Here is an 18770-nt window from a genome sequence, read left to right on the forward strand (position 1 = left end):
TAATGCCCTGACCTTTGACCTCTGCTCTCTCACAGGCAGGATGAGCACGGGCTTCTGTCGCCTGTGTCGGTCTGATAATGCCCTGACCTTTGACCTCTGCTCTCTCACAGGCAGGATGAGCACGGGCTTCTGTCGCCTGTGTCGGTCTGATAATGCCCTGACCTTTGACCTCTGCTCTCTCACAGGCAGGATGAGCACGGGCTTCTGTCGCCTGTGTCGGTCTGATAATGCCCTGACCTTTGACCTCTGCTCTCTCACAGGCAGGATGAGCACGGGCTTCTGTCGCCTGTGTCGGTCTGATAATGCGCTGACCTTTGACCTCTGCTCTCTCACAGGCAGGATGAGCACGGGCTTCTGTCGCCTGTGTCGGTCTGATAATGCGCTGACCTTTGACCTCTGCTCTCTCACAGGCAGGATGAGCACGGGCTTCTGTCGCCTGTGTCGGTCTGATAATGCGCTGACCTTTGACCTCTGCTCTCTCACAGGCAGGATGAGCACGGGCTTCTGTCGCCTGTGTCGGTCTGATAATGCGCTGACCTTTGACCTCTGCTCTCTCACAGGCAGGATGAGCACGGGCTTCTGTCGCCTGTGTCGGTCTGATAATGCGCTGACCTTTGACCTCTGCTCTCTCACAGGCAGGATGAGCACGGGCTTCTGTCGCCTGTGTCGGTCTGATAATGCGCTGACCTTTGACCTCTGCTCTCTCACAGGCAGGATGAGCACGGGCTTCTGTCGCCTGTGTCGGTCTGATAATGCGCTGACCTTTGACCTCTGCTCTCTCACAGGCAGGATGAGCACGGGCTTCTGTCGCCTGTGTCGGTCTGATAATGCACTGACCTTTGACCTCTGCTCTCTCACAGGCAGGATGAGCACGGGCTTCTGTCGCCTGTGTCGGTCTGATAATGCCCTGACCTTTGACCTCTGCTCTCTCACAGGCAGGATGAGCACGGGCTTCTGTCGCCTGTGTCGGTCTGATAATGCGCTGACCTTTGACCTCTGCTCTCTCACAGGCAGGATGAGCACGGGCTTCTGTCGCCTGTGTCGGTCTGATAATGCGCTGACCTTTGACCTCTGCTCTCTCACAGGCAGGATGAGCACGGGCTTCTGTCGCCTGTGTCGGTCTGATAATGCGCTGACCTTTGACCTCTGCTCTCTCACAGGCAGGATGAGCACGGGCTTCTGTCGCCTGTGTCGGTCTGATAATGCGCTGACCTTTGACCTCTGCTCTCTCACAGGCAGGATGAGCACGGGCTTCTGTCGCCTGTGTCGGTCTGATAATGCCCTGACCTTTGACCTCTGCTCTCTCACAGGCAGGATGAGCACGGGCTTCTGTCGCCTGTGTCGGTCTGATAATGCGCTGACCTTTGACCTCTGCTCTCTCACAGGCAGGATGAGCACGGGCTTCTGTCGCCTGTGTCGGTCTGATAATGCGCTGACCTTTGACCTCTGCTCTCTCACAGGCAGGATGAGCACGGGCTTCTGTCGCCTGTGTCGGTCTGATAATGCGCTGACCTTTGACCTCTGCTCTCTCACAGGCAGGATGAGCACGGGCTTCTGTCGCCTGTGTCGGTCTGATAATGCCCTGACCTTTGACCTCTGCTCTCTCACAGGCAGGATGAGCACGGGCTTCTGTCGCCTGTGTCGGTCTGATAATGCGCTGACCTTTGACCTCTGCTCTCTCACAGGCAGGATGAGCACGGGCTTCTGTCGCCTGTGTCGGTCTGATAATGCGCTGACCTTTGACCTCTGCTCTCTCACAGGCAGGATGAGCACGGGCTTCTGTCGCCTGTGTCGGTCTGATAATGCACTGACCTTTGACCTCTGCTCTCTCACAGGCAGGATGAGCACGGGCTTCTGTCGCCTGTGTCGGTCTGATAATGCGCTGACCTTTGACCTCTGCTCTCTCACAGGCAGGATGAGCACGGGCTTCTGTCGCCTGTGTCGGTCTGATAATGCCCTGACCTTTGACCTCTGCTCTCTCACAGGCAGGATGAGCACGGGCTTCTGTCGCCTGTGTCGGTCTGATAATGCCCTGACCTTTGACCTCTGCTCTCTCACAGGCAGGATGAGCACGGGCTTCTGTCGCCTGTGTCGGTCTGATAATGCCCTGACCTTTGACCTCTGCTCTCTCACAGGCAGGATGAGCACGGGCTTCTGTCGCCTGTGTCGGTCTGATAATGCCCTGACCTTTGACCTCTGCTCTCTCACAGGCAGGATGAGCACGGGCTTCTGTCGCCTGTGTCGGTCTGATAATGCCCTGACCTTTGACCTCTGCTCTCTCACAGGCAGGATGAGCACGGGCTTCTGTCGCCTGTGTCGGTCTGATAATGCCCTGACCTTTGACCTCTGCTCTCTCACAGGCAGGATGAGCACGGGCTTCTGTCGCCTGTGTCGGTCTGATAATGCCCTGACCTTTGACCTCTGCTCTCTCACAGGCAGGATGAGCACGGGCTTCTGTCGCCTGTGTCACGGGAAGTTCTCCACGCGGCGTCTGCGTCAGGCGTTTGCGCAGCTGCAGGGCGAGTCGTGTGGAGTGTATCCGCTCTTCTGCTCAGACTTCCAGCAGCTGCTGGGGATCCCCATGGATCGAGACCCGGCTCTGTCCCAGTTCATCTGCAACAGCTGCCACGCCCAGTTCTACAAGTGCCACAGCATCCTCCTGGACTTCCGGAACAGAGTCAACCTGACGCCGCTCGCCCGAGACAGGTGACCGCAGCGCCCACATCAGCACACACACACACACACACACACACACACACACACACACACGGTGATGACTCTGATTGGCTCAATGTTTTCATCGTTCGTCAGTTGGAAAAAGTCGTTGTGAAAGTGATTTCAGCGATAGTGTTCGTCTGTGCCGTTAACTCTGCTAGTCTAGTGCCGTTAACTCTGCTAGTCTAGTGCCGTTCACTCTGCTAGTGTAGTGCCGTTAACTCTGCTAGTGTAGTGCCGTTAACTCTGCTAGTCTAGTGCCGTTAACTCTGCTAGTCTAGTGCCGTTAACTCTGCTAGTCTAGTGCCGTTAACTCTGCTAGTCTAGTGCCGTTCACTCTGCTAGTGTAGTGCTGTTAACTCTGCTAGTGTAGTGCTGTTAACTCTGCTAGTGTAGTGCCGTTCACTCTGCTAGTGTAGTGCCGTTAACTCTGCTAGTCTAGTGCCGTTAACTCTGCTAGTCTAGTGCCGTTCACTCTGCTAGTGTAGTGCTGTTAACTCTGCTAGTGTAGTGCTGTTAACTCTGCTAGTGTAGTGCCGTTCACTCTGCTAGTCTAGTGCCGTTAACTCTGCTAGTCTAGTGCCGTTCACTCTGCTAGTGTAGTGCTGTTAACTCTGCTAGTGTAGTGCTGTTAACTCTGCTAGTGTAGTGCCGTTAACTCTGCTAGTCTAGTGCTGTTAACTCTGCTAGTGTAGTGCCGTTAACTCTGCTAGTCTAGTGCTGTTAACTCTGCTAGTCTAGTGCCGTTAACTCTGCTAGTCTAGTGCGGTTAACTCTGCTAGTCTAGTGCTGTTAACTCTGCTATTCTAGTGCCGTTAACTCTGCTAGTCTAGTGCCGTTCACTCTGCTAGTCTAGTGCCGTTAACTCTGCTAGTGTAGTGCCGTTAACTCTGCTAGTCTAGTGCCGTTAACTCTGCTAGTCTAGTGCCGTTCACTCTGCTAGTCTAGTGCCGTTAACTCTGCTAGTCTAGTGCCGTTAACTCTGCTAGTCTAGTGCCGTTAACTCTGCTAGTCTAGTGCCGTTCACTCTGCTAGTCTAGTGCCGTTAACTCTGCTAGTCTAGTGCCGTTAACTCTGCTAGTCTAGTGCCGTTAACTCTGCTAGTCTAGTGCCGTTAACTCTGCTAGTCTAGTGCCGTTCACTCTGCTAGTCTAGTGCCGTTAACTCTGCTAGTCTAGTGCCGTTAACTCTGCTAGTCTAGTGCCATTAACTCTGCTATTCTAGTGCCGTTAACTCTGCTAGTCTAGTGCCGTTAACTCTGCTAGTGTAGTGCTGTTAACTCTGCTAGTCTAGTGCCGTTAACTCTGCTAGTCTAGTGCCGTTAACTCTGCTAGTGTAGTGCCGTTAACTCTGCTAGTCTAGTGCCGTTAACTCTGCTAGTCTAGTGCCGTTAACTCTGCTAGTCTAGTGCCGTTAACTCTGCTAGTCTAGTGCCGTTAACTCTGCTAGTCTAGTGCCGTTAACTCTGCTAGTCTAGTGCCGTTAACTCTGCTAGTCTAGTGCCGTTCACTCTGCTAGTCTAGTGCCGTTAACTCTGCTAGTCTAGTGCCGTTAACTCTGCTAGTCTAGTGCCGTTAACTCTGCTAGTCTAGTGCCGTTCACTCTGCTAGTGTAGTGCCGTTCACTCTGCTAGTCTAGTGCCGTTAACTCTGCTAGTCTAGTGCCGTTCACTCTGCTAGTCTAGTGGCGTTAACTCTGCTAGTCTAGTGCCGTTAACTCTGCTAGTGTAGTGCCGTTCACTCTGCTAGTCTAGTGCCGTTAACTCTGCTAGTCTAGTGCCGTTAACTCTGCTAGTGTAGTGCCGTTCACTCTGCTATTCTAGTGCCGTTAACTCTGCTAGTGTAGTGCCGTTCACTCTGCTAGACTAGTGCCGTTAACTCTGCTAGTCTAGTGCCGTTCACTCTGCTAGTCTAGTGCCGTTAACTCTGCTAGTCTAGTGCCGTTAACTCTGCTAGTGTAGTGCCGTTCACTCTGCTAGTCTAGTGCCGTTAACTCTGCTAGTCTAGTGCCGTTAACTCTGCTAGTCTAGTGCTGTTAACTCTGCTAGTGTAGTGCCGTTAACTCTGCTAGTGTAGTGCTGTTAACTCTGCTAGTCTAGTGCCGTTAACTCTGCTAGTCTAGTGCCGTTAACTCTGCTAGTCTAGTGCCGTTAACTCTGCTAGTCTAGTGCTGTTAACTCTGCTAGTCTAGTGCCGTTAACTCTGCTATTCTAGTGCTGTTAACTCTGCTAGTCTAGTGCCGTTAACTCTGCTAGTCTAGTGCTGTTAACTCTGCTAGTCTAGTGCCGTTAACTCTGCTAGTCTAGTGCCGTTAACTCTGCTAGTCTAGTGCTGTTAACTCTGCTAGTCTAGTGCCGTTAACTCTGCTAGTCTAGAGCTGTTAACTCTGCTATCTTTTACTTTCACAGAGCAGAGAGCCTTTCACTGTATTACACGGCAGAACATTTAACATTTAAATCAGCACAAATTAAAGACTCTGCATCAAATACAACCATGATACATAAATAACTTTATTGTAAAGGTTTTTTCTTTTCACATTTATAGTACTTTTGTCTAATTACAGTAATCAGAGTTGATAATTGTAATTGATTGCGGACATTGATTGTGTGCGTGGGGAATTGATTGGATGGTTGTGATTGGTGGAATAATTGTGATGGTGTTGTCATCTTCAGGAGCAGCACTGAACGCTCGTCCCCACAGGAAGACATGGCTTTATTCCGTAAGTATACAGACGTGTGTGTGTGTGTGTGTCTGTGGAGTGTGTGTGTGTGTGTATGTGTGTGTGTGTGTGTGTGTGTATGTGTATGTGTATGTGTGTGTGTGTGTGTGTGTGTAGCCGTGTGGTCTCGTCTCACTGCTCTTGTGTTGTCCAGGCTCACACATCTCCTCAGACAGGAGTGTTCTGCACAGCCTGGTGTCGTGTGTGTGTGTGTGTGTGTGTGTGAGTGTGTGTGTGTGAGTGTGTGTGTGTGAGTGTGTGTGTGTGTGAGTGTGTGTGTGGTCTCGTCTCACTGCTCTTGTGTTGTCCAGGCTCCCACATCTCCTCAGACAGGAGTGTTCTGCACAGCCTGGTGTCATGTGTGTGTGTGTGTGTGTGTGTGTGTGTGTGTGTGTGGTCTCGTCTCACTGCTCTTGTGTTGTCCAGGCTCCCACATCTCCTCAGACAGGAGTGTTCTGCACAGCCTGGTGTCGTGGGCTCACACACACGCGAGCGGCTGCCGGTCCTGCCCCGGCCTGCAGGAGGCGCTGGAGGGCCCGTGCCGAGGCGCGCTGAAGCTGGTGTGGGTGTGTGTGGACGGACACAGCTATGAGATGGACACCGGATCCAGCGCTGAGACTCAGTGTGAGGACAGAGCTCCGGCACACAGTGATCAGCAGAGGAGAGCGGACAGCGTGCCCTCGCCCGGATCCGCCGAAGCCAGCGGGACACCAGGTGACGCCCCAAACACAACCCTCATTCTCCATCGGGGGGGGATTCATGTATGTCACATGTAGTGGCAGCATGTCTTACATACTCACAGCAATGTGTGTGTGGATGTATTGGCGGTAGCAGACCAAATACATTAGCATTGCCAATCTCTATTACCATACCAGACTCACAAGAGAATTACCTGTCATGACAGAATTCATTTCTAAAGTGAACAAATAGTGTTATTTTACATTTAGGCTTAATTATTTATTTTAATTTTCCTCTTGTTTTTAATAATGTTTGAACTTTATCAGTTAGTAGTTTTTGATATGGTATTGAAGTACTTTAAGTGAGCTTTAAGTAATAAATCAAAAGCAAAGTTACATTAAACACCCCCCCTCCCCCCCATATATATAACAAAAATGTCTTTCTTTGCTTTTCTAATGAAGATGAAGACTCATGAAGTGGATACTGGTTTGAATCAGTCTGATGAGTTTATTCTTTGTAATAATATTACCAAAAAAAACACACACACCCCGTTCGTTTCGTGGATGCCTTATTTTAATATAGTTCCTTTGATAGTTTGCCGAGCTCACAAAATACCAGAGAACTCTGATGTCAATAATGAGAAATCACCTTTGAACACCATTTTGTTCTTCTGTCCGGATGAGGAGAAGCAATTTAGTTTCACTATCTGTCCAATTGATAACTGTTTTAACAATGAAAACAAATCCCATGTTTCCTTCGGGAGACATTATCAGGAAACTTTTACACAGACAAAAGCAGAGGACCCAACACTGAGCCCTGTGGCACACCATACTGTGACTGATATAACATTTCTACATTTACATAAATTGTTACTGGTCAAATACATATAACCCATTGCCTACAGCTCCTCCAAGTGCCTGTGAGGTTGCATAGAGACAGATTGTGTAAAAGACACTGTATTGTGCATGTAAGGTGTGTGTGTTTGCTGTTCCAGACGCCGGCGAGGAGACGGCCCCTTCTGTGGCTCCGCTGCTCGAGGACAGAGATGATGTGGACAGTGAGCTCTCGGACAGGTAAACACATGCACCTCAACAGCCCAGAAAACCCTGGAGATCTGTTAGTGAAGCCTGGGATTGTGTGTTCAGGAACATGTTGAGTGATGAGGAGTGTGACGACCGGAGGAAGAGCGGCTCGTCTGAAGACAGTTCGGATCTGAACCCTGACAAACGGTAACACACACACCAGCTCAGATTCATCTAGAGTTCTGGGGTCTCATTTATAAAACTTTGTGTAGGATCCTCACTAAAAGTGTACATGCGCCCGAAAGCCAAAAATACAAAACCTGTGCGTCCGCCAGAACCTGCGCAGAATCCCCTTTATAAACCCCAGTCAGCGGACGATTGTGCACATGCGTCTCCTCCCCAGAATAACCATATATGAGCTCACAACGCCTCGTTTACTATGCATATCCTCATCTGCATATCATTTGCATATGCATATTCATCCACGTGATTCCATGTTTAACGGTACAAGACATTTAGGCCGGGAGCCAGGTCCACTCCTCAGGATGTTTTTGCTACCTTTTTTTCACTATTATTTCCTATTATCTTATACCTTGGGCCATCACAAGTTGATAATGACCACCCCCAACTCGGCCCCGTTTGGTCTCAGGGGCCAAAAAACACCCTTTTTGGAAAAAGCTTTTGGCGGAATGATGTAATTGTGAATATAAAGGTACTGCAGCTACATAAAAGGCCATATAACCCTAAAATTTTGCATGGTGTATCCTGACACATAGGGGAAACTAGCAGAAAAAGATTCTGGGCATTGCTGGCTTTTTTCTGTCAAATATCACCCTCAACATACCCCAAAAGATTAAAAAATGGCTGTCCGCCTGACAAATTGTCATCAAAAGTGATCATTTCCAAGCATTTTATTATATATATCACTGCCTCAAATGTACATGAAAAACTTCCCAAGTTTATTAGCTTCAATTTAAGTCCAAGATGACCTTTCTATCTAGAGGATTATAGCTGGTGTAACCAAAGTTCTCCACTGTACCTCAAATCGGAGAAAACAGTATTTTCAAGCATTACCATTCCTTATGGGTTCCATAAGTCCACAAAGTCCTCGCAACACAAGGAATAAAGATGACTCTAGTGTGTAGTCTGTTATCAAAAAACCTTCAATAGAGTAAACGTTAGTAACCTTCTGTACAGGTAAACATTCTTTACAGCCAAATGGCGAAACTAAAATACAGCTCAAACATAAAATAGAAAACATTTTTTTGGTTATTAGATCTTTTTGCTGCTTATCCATGCTGTACTTTGATGACTGGTCATGTTAGTGTGTTGTATTAGTGTAGAATATAAATTCTTAATCATCATTTTCCTCATCTTCATCTATATTTATATGGATTTCATCAGTTTTTGGAGCCAAGCACTTCGATGTGTTCTACATACCTTCAAGGAGAATGTGAAACTGAGCGAGCTTCTTCTTCTTCGGACCTCTCCACACTGGTGCGGGTGACAGCACAGCAGCGCGAGCGGTCTTTATTCTCTCACTTTCTTTTTTTTTGCTTTTGTTTTGACTTGAGCAAACAAAAGCTGTTCTCACAGCTGGTAAGGTGCGCTTGAGAGCACTCAAAGGCAAGGTGGTCGAGAACTTTGCCCAGCAGAAACTGGCTGAAAAGCAGACTGAGACCATCAAGCACATCCTGCTGCGGCGGTCAGCTGCTGCCTCCACCCCATTGCCCGCAGCCCCTCAGTCTGCTCGTCGCCGGGGCGGCCTTCTGTGTCTGCCCTCGCTCCCGCGCTGCAGCAGCAGCCTCCACCTAAGTGGAGCCAAGGAGCCAGTCGCAGGCAGACAACCCCCTACCCGTCCAGGCCCCTGCCAAGCAGGGCGGTAAAGCCAAGAGCAAGCAGCCCTAGGACGGGCGACCCGGAGATGGATTGGGCCATTCACTCCACTACAGTGAGAGCAGCCGATGCCCATGTCTTGCGAGCAGAGATCCCAGTCCTACTAAGACGCGATAGAGCCAGTCCCTCCAGCCGATAGGAGGTCAGGGCACTACAGTCCCTACTTTATTGTACCCAAGAAATGTGGTGGGTTCAAAATGCTCATGCAGAAACGCATTTTCGAATGCATCCATCCCCAAGATTGGTTTGCAGCGATCGACCTGAAGGGTCGACGCGTACTTTCATGTCTTGATTCTTCCTCGACACAGGCCATTTCTGTGCTTTGCGTTCGAGGGTCGAGCATATCAGTAGAGGGTCCTGCCCTTTGGGCTATCCCTGTCTCCCCGTGTCTTCACAAAAGTCACGGAGGGGACCCTTGTTTCCATGAGAGAACAGGGTGTGCACATCCTGAACTATTTCGACAACTGACTCATATTAGCACACTCTCGAGATCAGTTATGCGAACACAGGGACCTCGTGCTCAGGCACCTCAGCCAGTTGCGTCTTCCGGCCAACTGGGAGAAGAGCAAACTCACCCCCAGAGGATCTCTTTTCTCTGTATGGAGTTGGATTCGATCACACAGACAGCACGCCTCACAGAGCAAACGCGCTCAGTCGGTGCTGAACTGCTTGAACACCTTCAAAGGTAGGACCCTGTGCAAAGTCAGGGAGGACGAGGAACAGGTCCTTCTGGTGGCCCCCTATTGGCCCACCCAGACCTGGTTCCCAGAAATCATGCTCCTCGTGACAGTCCCTCCCATTCCTCTGAGGAAGGATCTTATGACTCAGAGACAGGGCACCCTATGGCGCCAGCGTCCGGACATCTGGAAACTCAATCTCTAGTTCTAGGTGACTTACCCCCATAGGTACTTAACACCATCACTTCTGCACAGACGCCGTCCACGAGACGTGTGCCTTGAAGTGGAACCTGTTCGTCAAGTAGTTTTCTTCTCGCCGGGAGGACCCCCGAAGATGTTCAATAGGGTCTGTGCTTTCCTTTTTGCAGCAAGGTTTGGAGCGAAGGCTGTCTCTATCCACCCTCAAAGTACATGCTGCTGCCATTTTAGCTTATCACGACCACATAGATGGCAAATCAGTTGCCATCTATGTGCCATCTATGGAAAGCACGAACTGGTCGTCAGGTTCCTTAGGGGGGCGAGAAGGTTAAACCCTCCTTGTCCCCCCTCCATAACCTCTTGGGACCTTTCCCTGGTGCTTCAAGCTCTTCAGGATGCTCCCTTTGAGCCTTTGAAGTCAGTAGACTTAAAGCTTCTCTCTTTGAAGATTTTGCTGCTGATTGCACTGGCCTCTATCAAGAGGGTAAATTTACTTAAGTATACTTCATAAAATGAACATGAAGACATGCACTTTTATGATGAAGAGATTCACTTTTATGATGGATAGATGCAATTTTTTAATGGATAGATGCACTTTTATGATGGATAGATGCACTTTTTTGATGGATAGATGCACTTTTATAATGGATAGATGCACTTTATAATGGATAGATGCACTTTTATGATGAGAGATGCACTTTTATGATGGAGAGATGCACTTTTATGATGGAGAGATGCACTTTTATGATGGATTGATGCACTTTTATAACGGATAGATGCACTTTTATGATGGACAGATGCACATTTATGATGGAGAGATGCACTTTTATGATGGATAGATGCAATTTTATAATGGATAGATGCACTTTTATGATGGACAGATGCTCTTTTATAATGGATAGATGCACTTTTATAATGGATAGATGCACTTTTATGATGGAGAGATGCACTTTTATGATGGAGAGATGCTCTTTTATAATGGATAGAGACACTTTTAAGATGGACAGATGCACTTTTATGATGGATAGATGCACTTTTATAATGGATAGATGCTCTTTTATAATGGATAGAGACACTTTTAAGATGGACAGATGCACTTTTATGATGGATAGATGCACTTTTATAATGGATAGATGGACTTTTATAATGGATAGATGCACTTTTATGATGGATAGATGCACTTTTATGATGGATAGATGCGCTTTTATAATGGATAGATGCACTTTTATAATGGATAGACAATAATAGATTTTTACAGCGATTGAGTCCTGCCGGTTCCATAATGAGACTGGCGCGGCCAGAGACATTTTGGGCGCTGCGGCATATTAAATATATTATAAATAGTTTTTCCACGTGAGAAATACAATGTGTGGCGAGAGGGCGTGACAAAAGACCAAAATTTGTGACTGTCACGTGACACTTGAGAGCCCTGACTGCACTGTAGCAGTTACTGTTACACTGTTTAACCTGCAAGCTAGCTAGCCTGCTAGATAGCTAGCCTGCTTAAAACACCAAGCTTATATTACCTACTGCTACTATTCCCCACCAATTCACAAGCACAAGAGAAAAAGTATTTTGTACTTACATTTAATACCCCTGGAACTCAATGGAAGTTGATTGAAGATGGCATAGTTGGTAGTGTTGTTATAACCAATCAACTGAACCAACAATCTTTTCACAAAACTGACAAAACCATGTCAAACTGTTGAAATCCATCAACATTCCATGCATGAGCTACTTTCTGACATTCTAACTGAAAGTGGGTGAATATCAAAATACATGATAGAAACATTTTGTTAAACCACTTACAAGTGTTATGTTTACAACACCATTGACTACACTATTGAAACAATTACTTTTTATTACAACTGTACATGAATAAATAGGCCATTTGGCCCTGGACTAATAGGGTATTCTATTTGTCCATTCTATTGGCTCTATTCTATTTTGCAGGCTGCACAAGTCTAATTTAAGGCTCTCACAAATAAATAGTATGGGTATATTATACATTTTTCTGAGTCATCAGAGTGCCTTGAGTATTGAAGTTGTTGAGTTTTGTATCCGTGGTGTTCTTTCATGCAGCAGGGATAAAAGAAAGCATACAGTTTAGGTGGAAATTGTGAAAAAATGTGTGTTATTTCTGGTTTAAAGAAGTCATGTGACCTCTGTGTTTGTCAGACAGATTCAGTACTGGGCTTAAATGAAAGCCTAAAAGGTCCCCTTTCCAACGATACCAAGCACCATATTATAGAATATTGATAATATCCATAGCATGAGCCTAAACCAGATATACACCAGATTTCAAAAACGGAATTTATTTTAGGGGGTTAGTAACTTCATGAGCTCAACAAAGTGATTTCCCTACCACCGCTGCACTGCTATCGTGATTTTTCTAATACTAGGGGTGTATACCTTGCCAAAAAAACAATGATAGCATTTGCTCCCCCGTTGGCTCATGGACTATATGTTTCAATAAGTAATAAATAATGTTTCAATAAATAAGCTAAACCCACCGGCCCTTCTCAACATTTCGATTTAAAGGGGGGGTGAAACACTCATTTTCAGTCAATCTCATGTTAATCTTGAGTACCTATAGAGTAGTATTGCATCCTTCAAATCTCCAAAAAGTCTTTAGTTTTATTATATTTATAAAAAATAAAGATAGGCTGTACCGCGTCTTTCTGGATAAAAACGAGCAGCTGGAGGCGTGCCGTGTCGTGCCGTCAAATTACGCCCCATCTGACATCACACAGGCCCATACTCGAAAAAAAAACTTTCCGAAACTTGTGACAAACCGGAAGGAGCATTTTTGGCACAGAAATACTCCTTCAAACGTACAATTTAATTTTTGAAACATTGTCCATGTTTAGCATGGGAATCCAACTCTTTAACAGTGTAAAAAACTCAGTATGCATGAAATAGCATTTCACCCCCCCTTTAATAATCCGGCCCTTGAATGATGCTAATTGAATAGCCCTGACCTAGGGGCATAACATTGCTCACTTTTCATGCAATTCATTTCATATAATATAGCGCATAAGTCAAGTCTCAACTCTTGTTTAAGACATTGTTCATATGTAAAAAATATGCTTAATCCAATATAGAATGGTAATGCTTGAAATTTCTGTTTTCTCCGATTTGAGGTACAGTGGAGAACTTTGGTTACACCAGCTATAATCCTCTAGATAGAAAGGTCATCTTGGACTTAAATTGAAGCTAATAAACTTGGGAAGTTTTTCATGTACATTTGAGGCAGTGATATATATAATAAAATGCTTGGAAATTATCATTTTTGATGACAATTTGTCAGGCGGACAGCCATTTTTTAATCTTTTGGGGTATGTTGAGGGTGATATTTGACAGAAAAAAGCCAGCAATGCCCAGAATCTTTTTCTGCTAGTTTCCCCTATGTGTCAGGATACATCATGCAAAATTTTAGGGTTGTATGGCCATTTATGTAGCTGCAGTACCTTTATATTCACAATTACATCATTCCGCCACAAGCTTTTCCCCAAAAAGGGTGTTTTTTGGCCCCTGAGACCAAACGGGGCCGAGTTGGGGGTGGTCATTATAAACTTGTGATGGCCCAAGGTATAAGATAATTGGAAATAATAGTGAAAAAAAGGTAGCAAAAAACATCCTGAGGAGTGGACCTGGCTCCCGGCCTAATTATGAAAATATGAGATACGGATGTGCGTCACATTACATTGATAATCATTTAGTAGCCGATCCTCGCCTTGTTTTTGAATAAATAAATCAAATAGAGTAAAATACATTTCAGAGAAAGTTTTTCTCAGTCTTTTCCACTGGCCAAATAGTGTTTTTAATTGCTTTATATGTTTAATGGAAACAGAAAGGCCTTAGTGTGCATTATTGATCATTATTTGCATGAAAATATTCCCTCAGACCACGGTAATATTCTGCTATTATCATGCGCTGAGCAAACATTAACACACAGCGTGCCACAGGAAAAGTGTTCAACAGCACAGCAGCGCATACACTACTGATATTTCTATTGATTAGAATATTAAAAAAATTCTGTAACTTCTCTGTAGTGATTTCATGTAATTTAAGTGCTTAACTTTATTAATGAAAGTGGTATATTTAATCTAAATGTGTATATCAGATGTAAAACATAGTTTCATTCTTTTATGCATTTAAACTGTTATAGTGAACATCACTGTATTTATGATTAGGACTCATAATGAATATTAAAGTGGTTCTCCTTCATCAGTCCCTCAGATCTCCATCGCTGTCGTTACACTGCTCCGTCTCTAATGTTCGTACGCAGATCAGAGTTACTCACAGATGCACATTCTCCTGACAAGTGTGTTTTTAATAGATCACAGCGTATGCGTGTGGAGTGGCGCTCGGCTCTTTCAGGGCCGGTTTTGTGCGACGCAACGGTTATAAATGAGGCCCTGCTGCACAAATAGCTCAATAACCCACAAATGATCATATAAACTGAAGTGAAACATGCCAGTCACATGATGATGTGCTCCGGATATGACATCTAGCTGACATGTAGACTGAGGGAAACTCATTTCAGCAGATTAATCAGGGAGAACTGAAATGTCTCTCATTCTTTCAATTGTATCAGTTCTTCAAAGAGGAAAGAGACCAAGACACTGGAGCCCAAAGCCCGACGGAAGCCTGGGCCGAAGCCTGGCTGGAAGAACAGCATCAAGGCGGAGCGGTAAGGTGACTTCACACAGCACTCTGGGGTCCTCCATCCTGTAGAGTGTTCAGAGTGCTTTTGTCATTAATGCACCGCAAAATAAACGGGTGTGATTCTCCCGGAGACGAGAGCGCAGAGAGGCTGTTTCTCAGCAGTCAGGTGCTCGTGCGAGAGATGAGTGTGTTGAGTACTGTCAGGGCCTGGGCTGTGGTGAGGAGGAGAGTGTGTGAAGTGCTTCTGTAGACTCATCTTCAGTGTGTGAGTGTGTGTGTTTCCCTGCAGAGAGGAGCTGCCCACCATCTACAAGTGTCCTCATCAGGGCTGCACAGCGGTGTACCGAGGAGCCGACGGCATGAAGGTGCTGACGCTCTCCTGAAGCACATGCCCACTGCTGCCATGAGCTCCACTCACTGCGTGTGTGTGTGTGTGTGTGTGTGTGTGTGTCACTGCAGAAGCACATCAAGGAGCATCACGAGGAGGTGCGGGAGAGACCCTGTCCACATCCCGGCTGCAACAAGGTCTTCATGATCGACAGATACCTGCAGAGACACGTCAAGCTCATACACACAGGTGAGGCCGTCAAACTCACACACACACAGGTGACGCCGCTGACAGGGTGTGTGTGAAGAGCTGAAGGGAGCTGTTGATGCTCATTAACCCTCCTGTTGTGTTCGAACTCTTCTGTTGCAGGTCAAATAGACTGACCTTCTGTTCCATGCAATTGCCAGAAATGGACATTTATGAAAAACACTAAATATTCATGCAAAAACATGAACCTCTACTGTAGCTTGACCGACTAAAACGATCAAATCTGTGAGAAAGTGAATCATTCCCATCTATTTTCATTGGGTTAGGGGTCAGTTTGACCCACATATGTTCAAAATGAACTTTTTGCACAGTGAGGTGAATGTATAAATAGTATCTAATGTTATTTCTACTACTTCTGCCTTTTTATATCTGATTCTCAAACCCTTATGAGGGTAAAAATGTGCCACTTCTTTTCAAACTAACATCCATTCCCAGATTTCTTGGCTGTGAAACTAGATAAAGAAACAGTGCATCATCTGGGATGAGTCTGTAAACGTCCTTCATATGTTCTCGTGTATTTCACTCTTTGCTGTTTTGATGGAGTGTTGATTTCTGTCAGATTGCATGGAAACCAACGGGGGTTTCCTCTAAAGTAGTAGCAAGACACATCTACAGTCGTGGCCCAAAGTGATGTACAAAAATTCACCCTTTATTCACATTTTTAACGATATGTGTTTAAGATTTAAGCATATAGTTGTGCTTGGAGTCAGTTGTTTTATTTGTCATAACGCAATGAAACATTGCTGACATAATTTTTGGACAGAAATGATCAACACAAGCAAAAAAACAAGAGAGAACCACTGCCAATATTAATAACTGATTATGTTGTGGTCAATGTTTACTTCTTCCTGTCAAATTTTTGTTTTTAAATGCATGTGTTTTTTTGCCAAATAATTTTGTCAGATAAACACCTCCACCAATGTTAAAACTCGGCTCATAACTGCAACAAAAACCAGCGATCACAAAATAGATAAGGTTGCAAAATATATATTTATTACAAGGTTCTAGGGGAAAACATAATGAAATAAAATAAAGCGCTGATCAGTCCAGCCATGGCCACGAGGTAGACGGGACAAACGAGGATCTCCTGACGGGACAATGAGGATCTCCTGATGGTTCAGCTGTTCAAATCCACAAGCCATTCCTGAGAAACACAATAACAAGAGAGATGATCCGACAGAACGGGGATCTCGCTTGAGAGACCAATCCACTTCGAGTGTAACTAAACGAGCCAATGCACATTGGCGTGCGATCATTTGCAACAGCTACTCTGCCTCGTTTTTCCGCTGAGGAGCCGGACTTGTGACTCGGCCGTACAGATCCAGAAACCGTGGCGACGGGACGTACGTCTCCGTTCCCGTTGTGTCTTGAGTCGCCACACTCCCGGAGGCTAGGGATGTGAATGACACGAAGTGACCTCAGATGCTCCAAAGGAGGAGATGGTGGGCGAGGTGCCTCATGCGAGGGGAGCGTAGACCACCTTGCTGATTGATGTACGCAACGGTCGCAGTGCTGTGTGTACGGACCAGTACATGCTTGCCTCGTAGCGGCGATTTGAGGCGGCCCAGCGCAAGGCATACTGCAAGTAACTCGAGGCAGTCGATGTGCCAATGCAGTTGAGGCCCCGTCCACAGACCTGAGGCTGCATGCCCGTTGTAAGTGGCAGAGCCATCCGTGAAGACCTCAGCATGCCTGGACACTTGTTCTAGGGGAACTCCTGCCTGTAGAAACGAAGGGTCCGACCACAGGCTGAAGGTTTGGTGACAGTGAGGGGTGACGGCACCCGGTACGAGCCGCTCTGCCACGCCCATCTCGGGACTTGGTCGTGAAGCCAGTGCTGGAGCGGCCTCATAAGAAGCAATCCGAGCAGCAGATGCCAGATGCCCCAGGAGCCTCTGGAGAAGTTTCAGTGGGATCGCTGTCCTGCTCTTGATCGTAGTAAAGCAGTTCAACACTGACCGGACTCGCTCCTCTGAGTCGCGCTGTCTGGTTGATCGAGTCCAACTCCATACCGAGAAAAGAGATCCTCTGCACAGGGAGAGTTTGCTCTTTTCCCAGTTGACCCGAAGTCCCAACGGGCTGAGGTGACTGAGCACCATGTCCCTGTGTTCGCACAACTGATCCCGAGACTGAGCCAGAATCAGCCCGTTGTCGAGATAGGTGAGAATGCTACTTCCTCGAACGCAAAGCGCAGAAGCGGTCGAAGAGGCCGGCCTGGCAGACGGGCGTTGAGGAACCGCACCTTGTCGGGCTCACGCATATTCCCCAGGTTCAGCCACAGGTGTTGCTCCTGGACTACCGACGTGGACAGACATCGCCCTACCCAGGGAGTGTGTAGTGACTTTCGTCGCCCGTAGGGCCAGGTCCGTCACTGTACGCAGTTCCTGCATAACCCCTGGGTTCAGAACTACCCTTGTGCAATTGCTTGAGCGCAAGACCTGTAGGAGCGCCATGGCATGCAGGGCGGAGGCAGCTTCCCCACAGGCTGAGTAAGCTTTATCCGGAGAGCAGACGAGAACTTCCACGCTCGGAGTGGAGACGCGGATTGCCCCGCTAAGGTCATCACCACAGATCGCTCCACGTAACTCTTCCCCGCTCCGCCGTCGAGGGTAGTGAGCAGGTTTTCCGCGGAGTCATAAAAAGTAATAAAACGTCTTAAATTTAATAATAAGAATTTTAGGCCATAAAAAGTCATAAAAACGTCCGGATTTTCCATACAAGGTCATAAATTTCATTTAGCCACGTCATAAATTGATATGCTCGTTCATTCGTTGGTTCTACCATTGCCTTTTCCCCCTGAAAATGCGCTGGCGGCATAATGTTTAATGCACAGGTTAAATGCGCCAAAAGCGGAACGCTCATTTGAACCGCGCGCCACACGGACCATTTACCCGCTCGGCTCCAAGTCCAAACGGCAGCGCAGCGCGAGCTCAGTAGAACTGTTTATTCTGATCGGTCTCAGTCACAGGATCCAGTGAGAAGTGCTTGAATTCAGCGAAGAACACACTGTCTCAGTGATTTAAACCAGTTTAAAGGCAGATGAAGCAGCGCTGACCAACAGGAGAAACTCTGCACAACGATACAGCCAGAAGGCTTTTCCGTCTACAATCTCCCATCATTTATCATGGATTTACTGTAACGTTAGCCTAGTAATATTAACTGCACCATGTGGGATATACATATTGAATTTTATTATATTATTAGTGCTGATAATGTATTAAAGGACTAATGGAATATTTACAGTATTTAATAATGTATTTAGGCTACTGTTTTTCATACATTTCCTGAAGATACGTGCCATCAAAGTTAGGCAACACAAACCTGTTTCAAGACTTGACCCCTATTAGCACATGCAGAAACTAAGTAATTATTTTCCCAATAAAGATATTTATTTTGTTAAGGACAAATGACAAATATTTGAATGTCCTACCTCAGATTTGTGAAATGTTCACCTGTTTTAGCAGGTGTTTGTCATTATATTTTCTGACAATAAAGAGTAAAGTTAGTTTAAAACCACAATTAACGCTCTGGTTTCTACAACTTTCACTTAGAAGCAACAGTCTGCCTTTAAACTTTAAAGAAATAAAGATTTGACATTTA

The 18770-nt window shown here is 46.3% G+C and overlaps 1 protein-coding gene across 2 annotated transcripts in view; it reads left to right on the forward strand.

Moving 5' to 3' along the window:
• znf276 (zinc finger protein 276) overlaps nucleotides 1-18770 on the forward strand; it is a 30041-nt gene that overhangs the window by 6420 nt on the left and 4851 nt on the right. The window contains exons 2-9 of one of the 2 annotated variants that reach the window (XM_079859001.1): nucleotides 2436-2706; nucleotides 5387-5449; nucleotides 5882-6147; nucleotides 7106-7184; nucleotides 7257-7340; nucleotides 14505-14600; nucleotides 14865-14940; nucleotides 15035-15152. In XM_079859001.1, the coding sequence (XP_079715127.1) occupies nucleotides 2436-2706; nucleotides 5387-5449; nucleotides 5882-6147; nucleotides 7106-7184; nucleotides 7257-7340; nucleotides 14505-14600; nucleotides 14865-14940; nucleotides 15035-15152 (1053 nt within the window). Of the gene's footprint in view, nucleotides 1-2435; nucleotides 2707-5386; nucleotides 5450-5859; nucleotides 6148-7105; nucleotides 7185-7256; nucleotides 7341-14504; nucleotides 14601-14864; nucleotides 14941-15034; nucleotides 15153-18770 lie in introns of both variants that reach the window. The other variant, XM_079859000.1, reaches the window with a different exon arrangement.

The sequence above is a fragment of the Squalius cephalus genome, assembly GCF_949319135.1.
Source record: "Squalius cephalus genome assembly, chromosome: 23".
NCBI lineage: Eukaryota > Metazoa > Chordata > Actinopteri > Cypriniformes > Leuciscidae > Squalius > Squalius cephalus.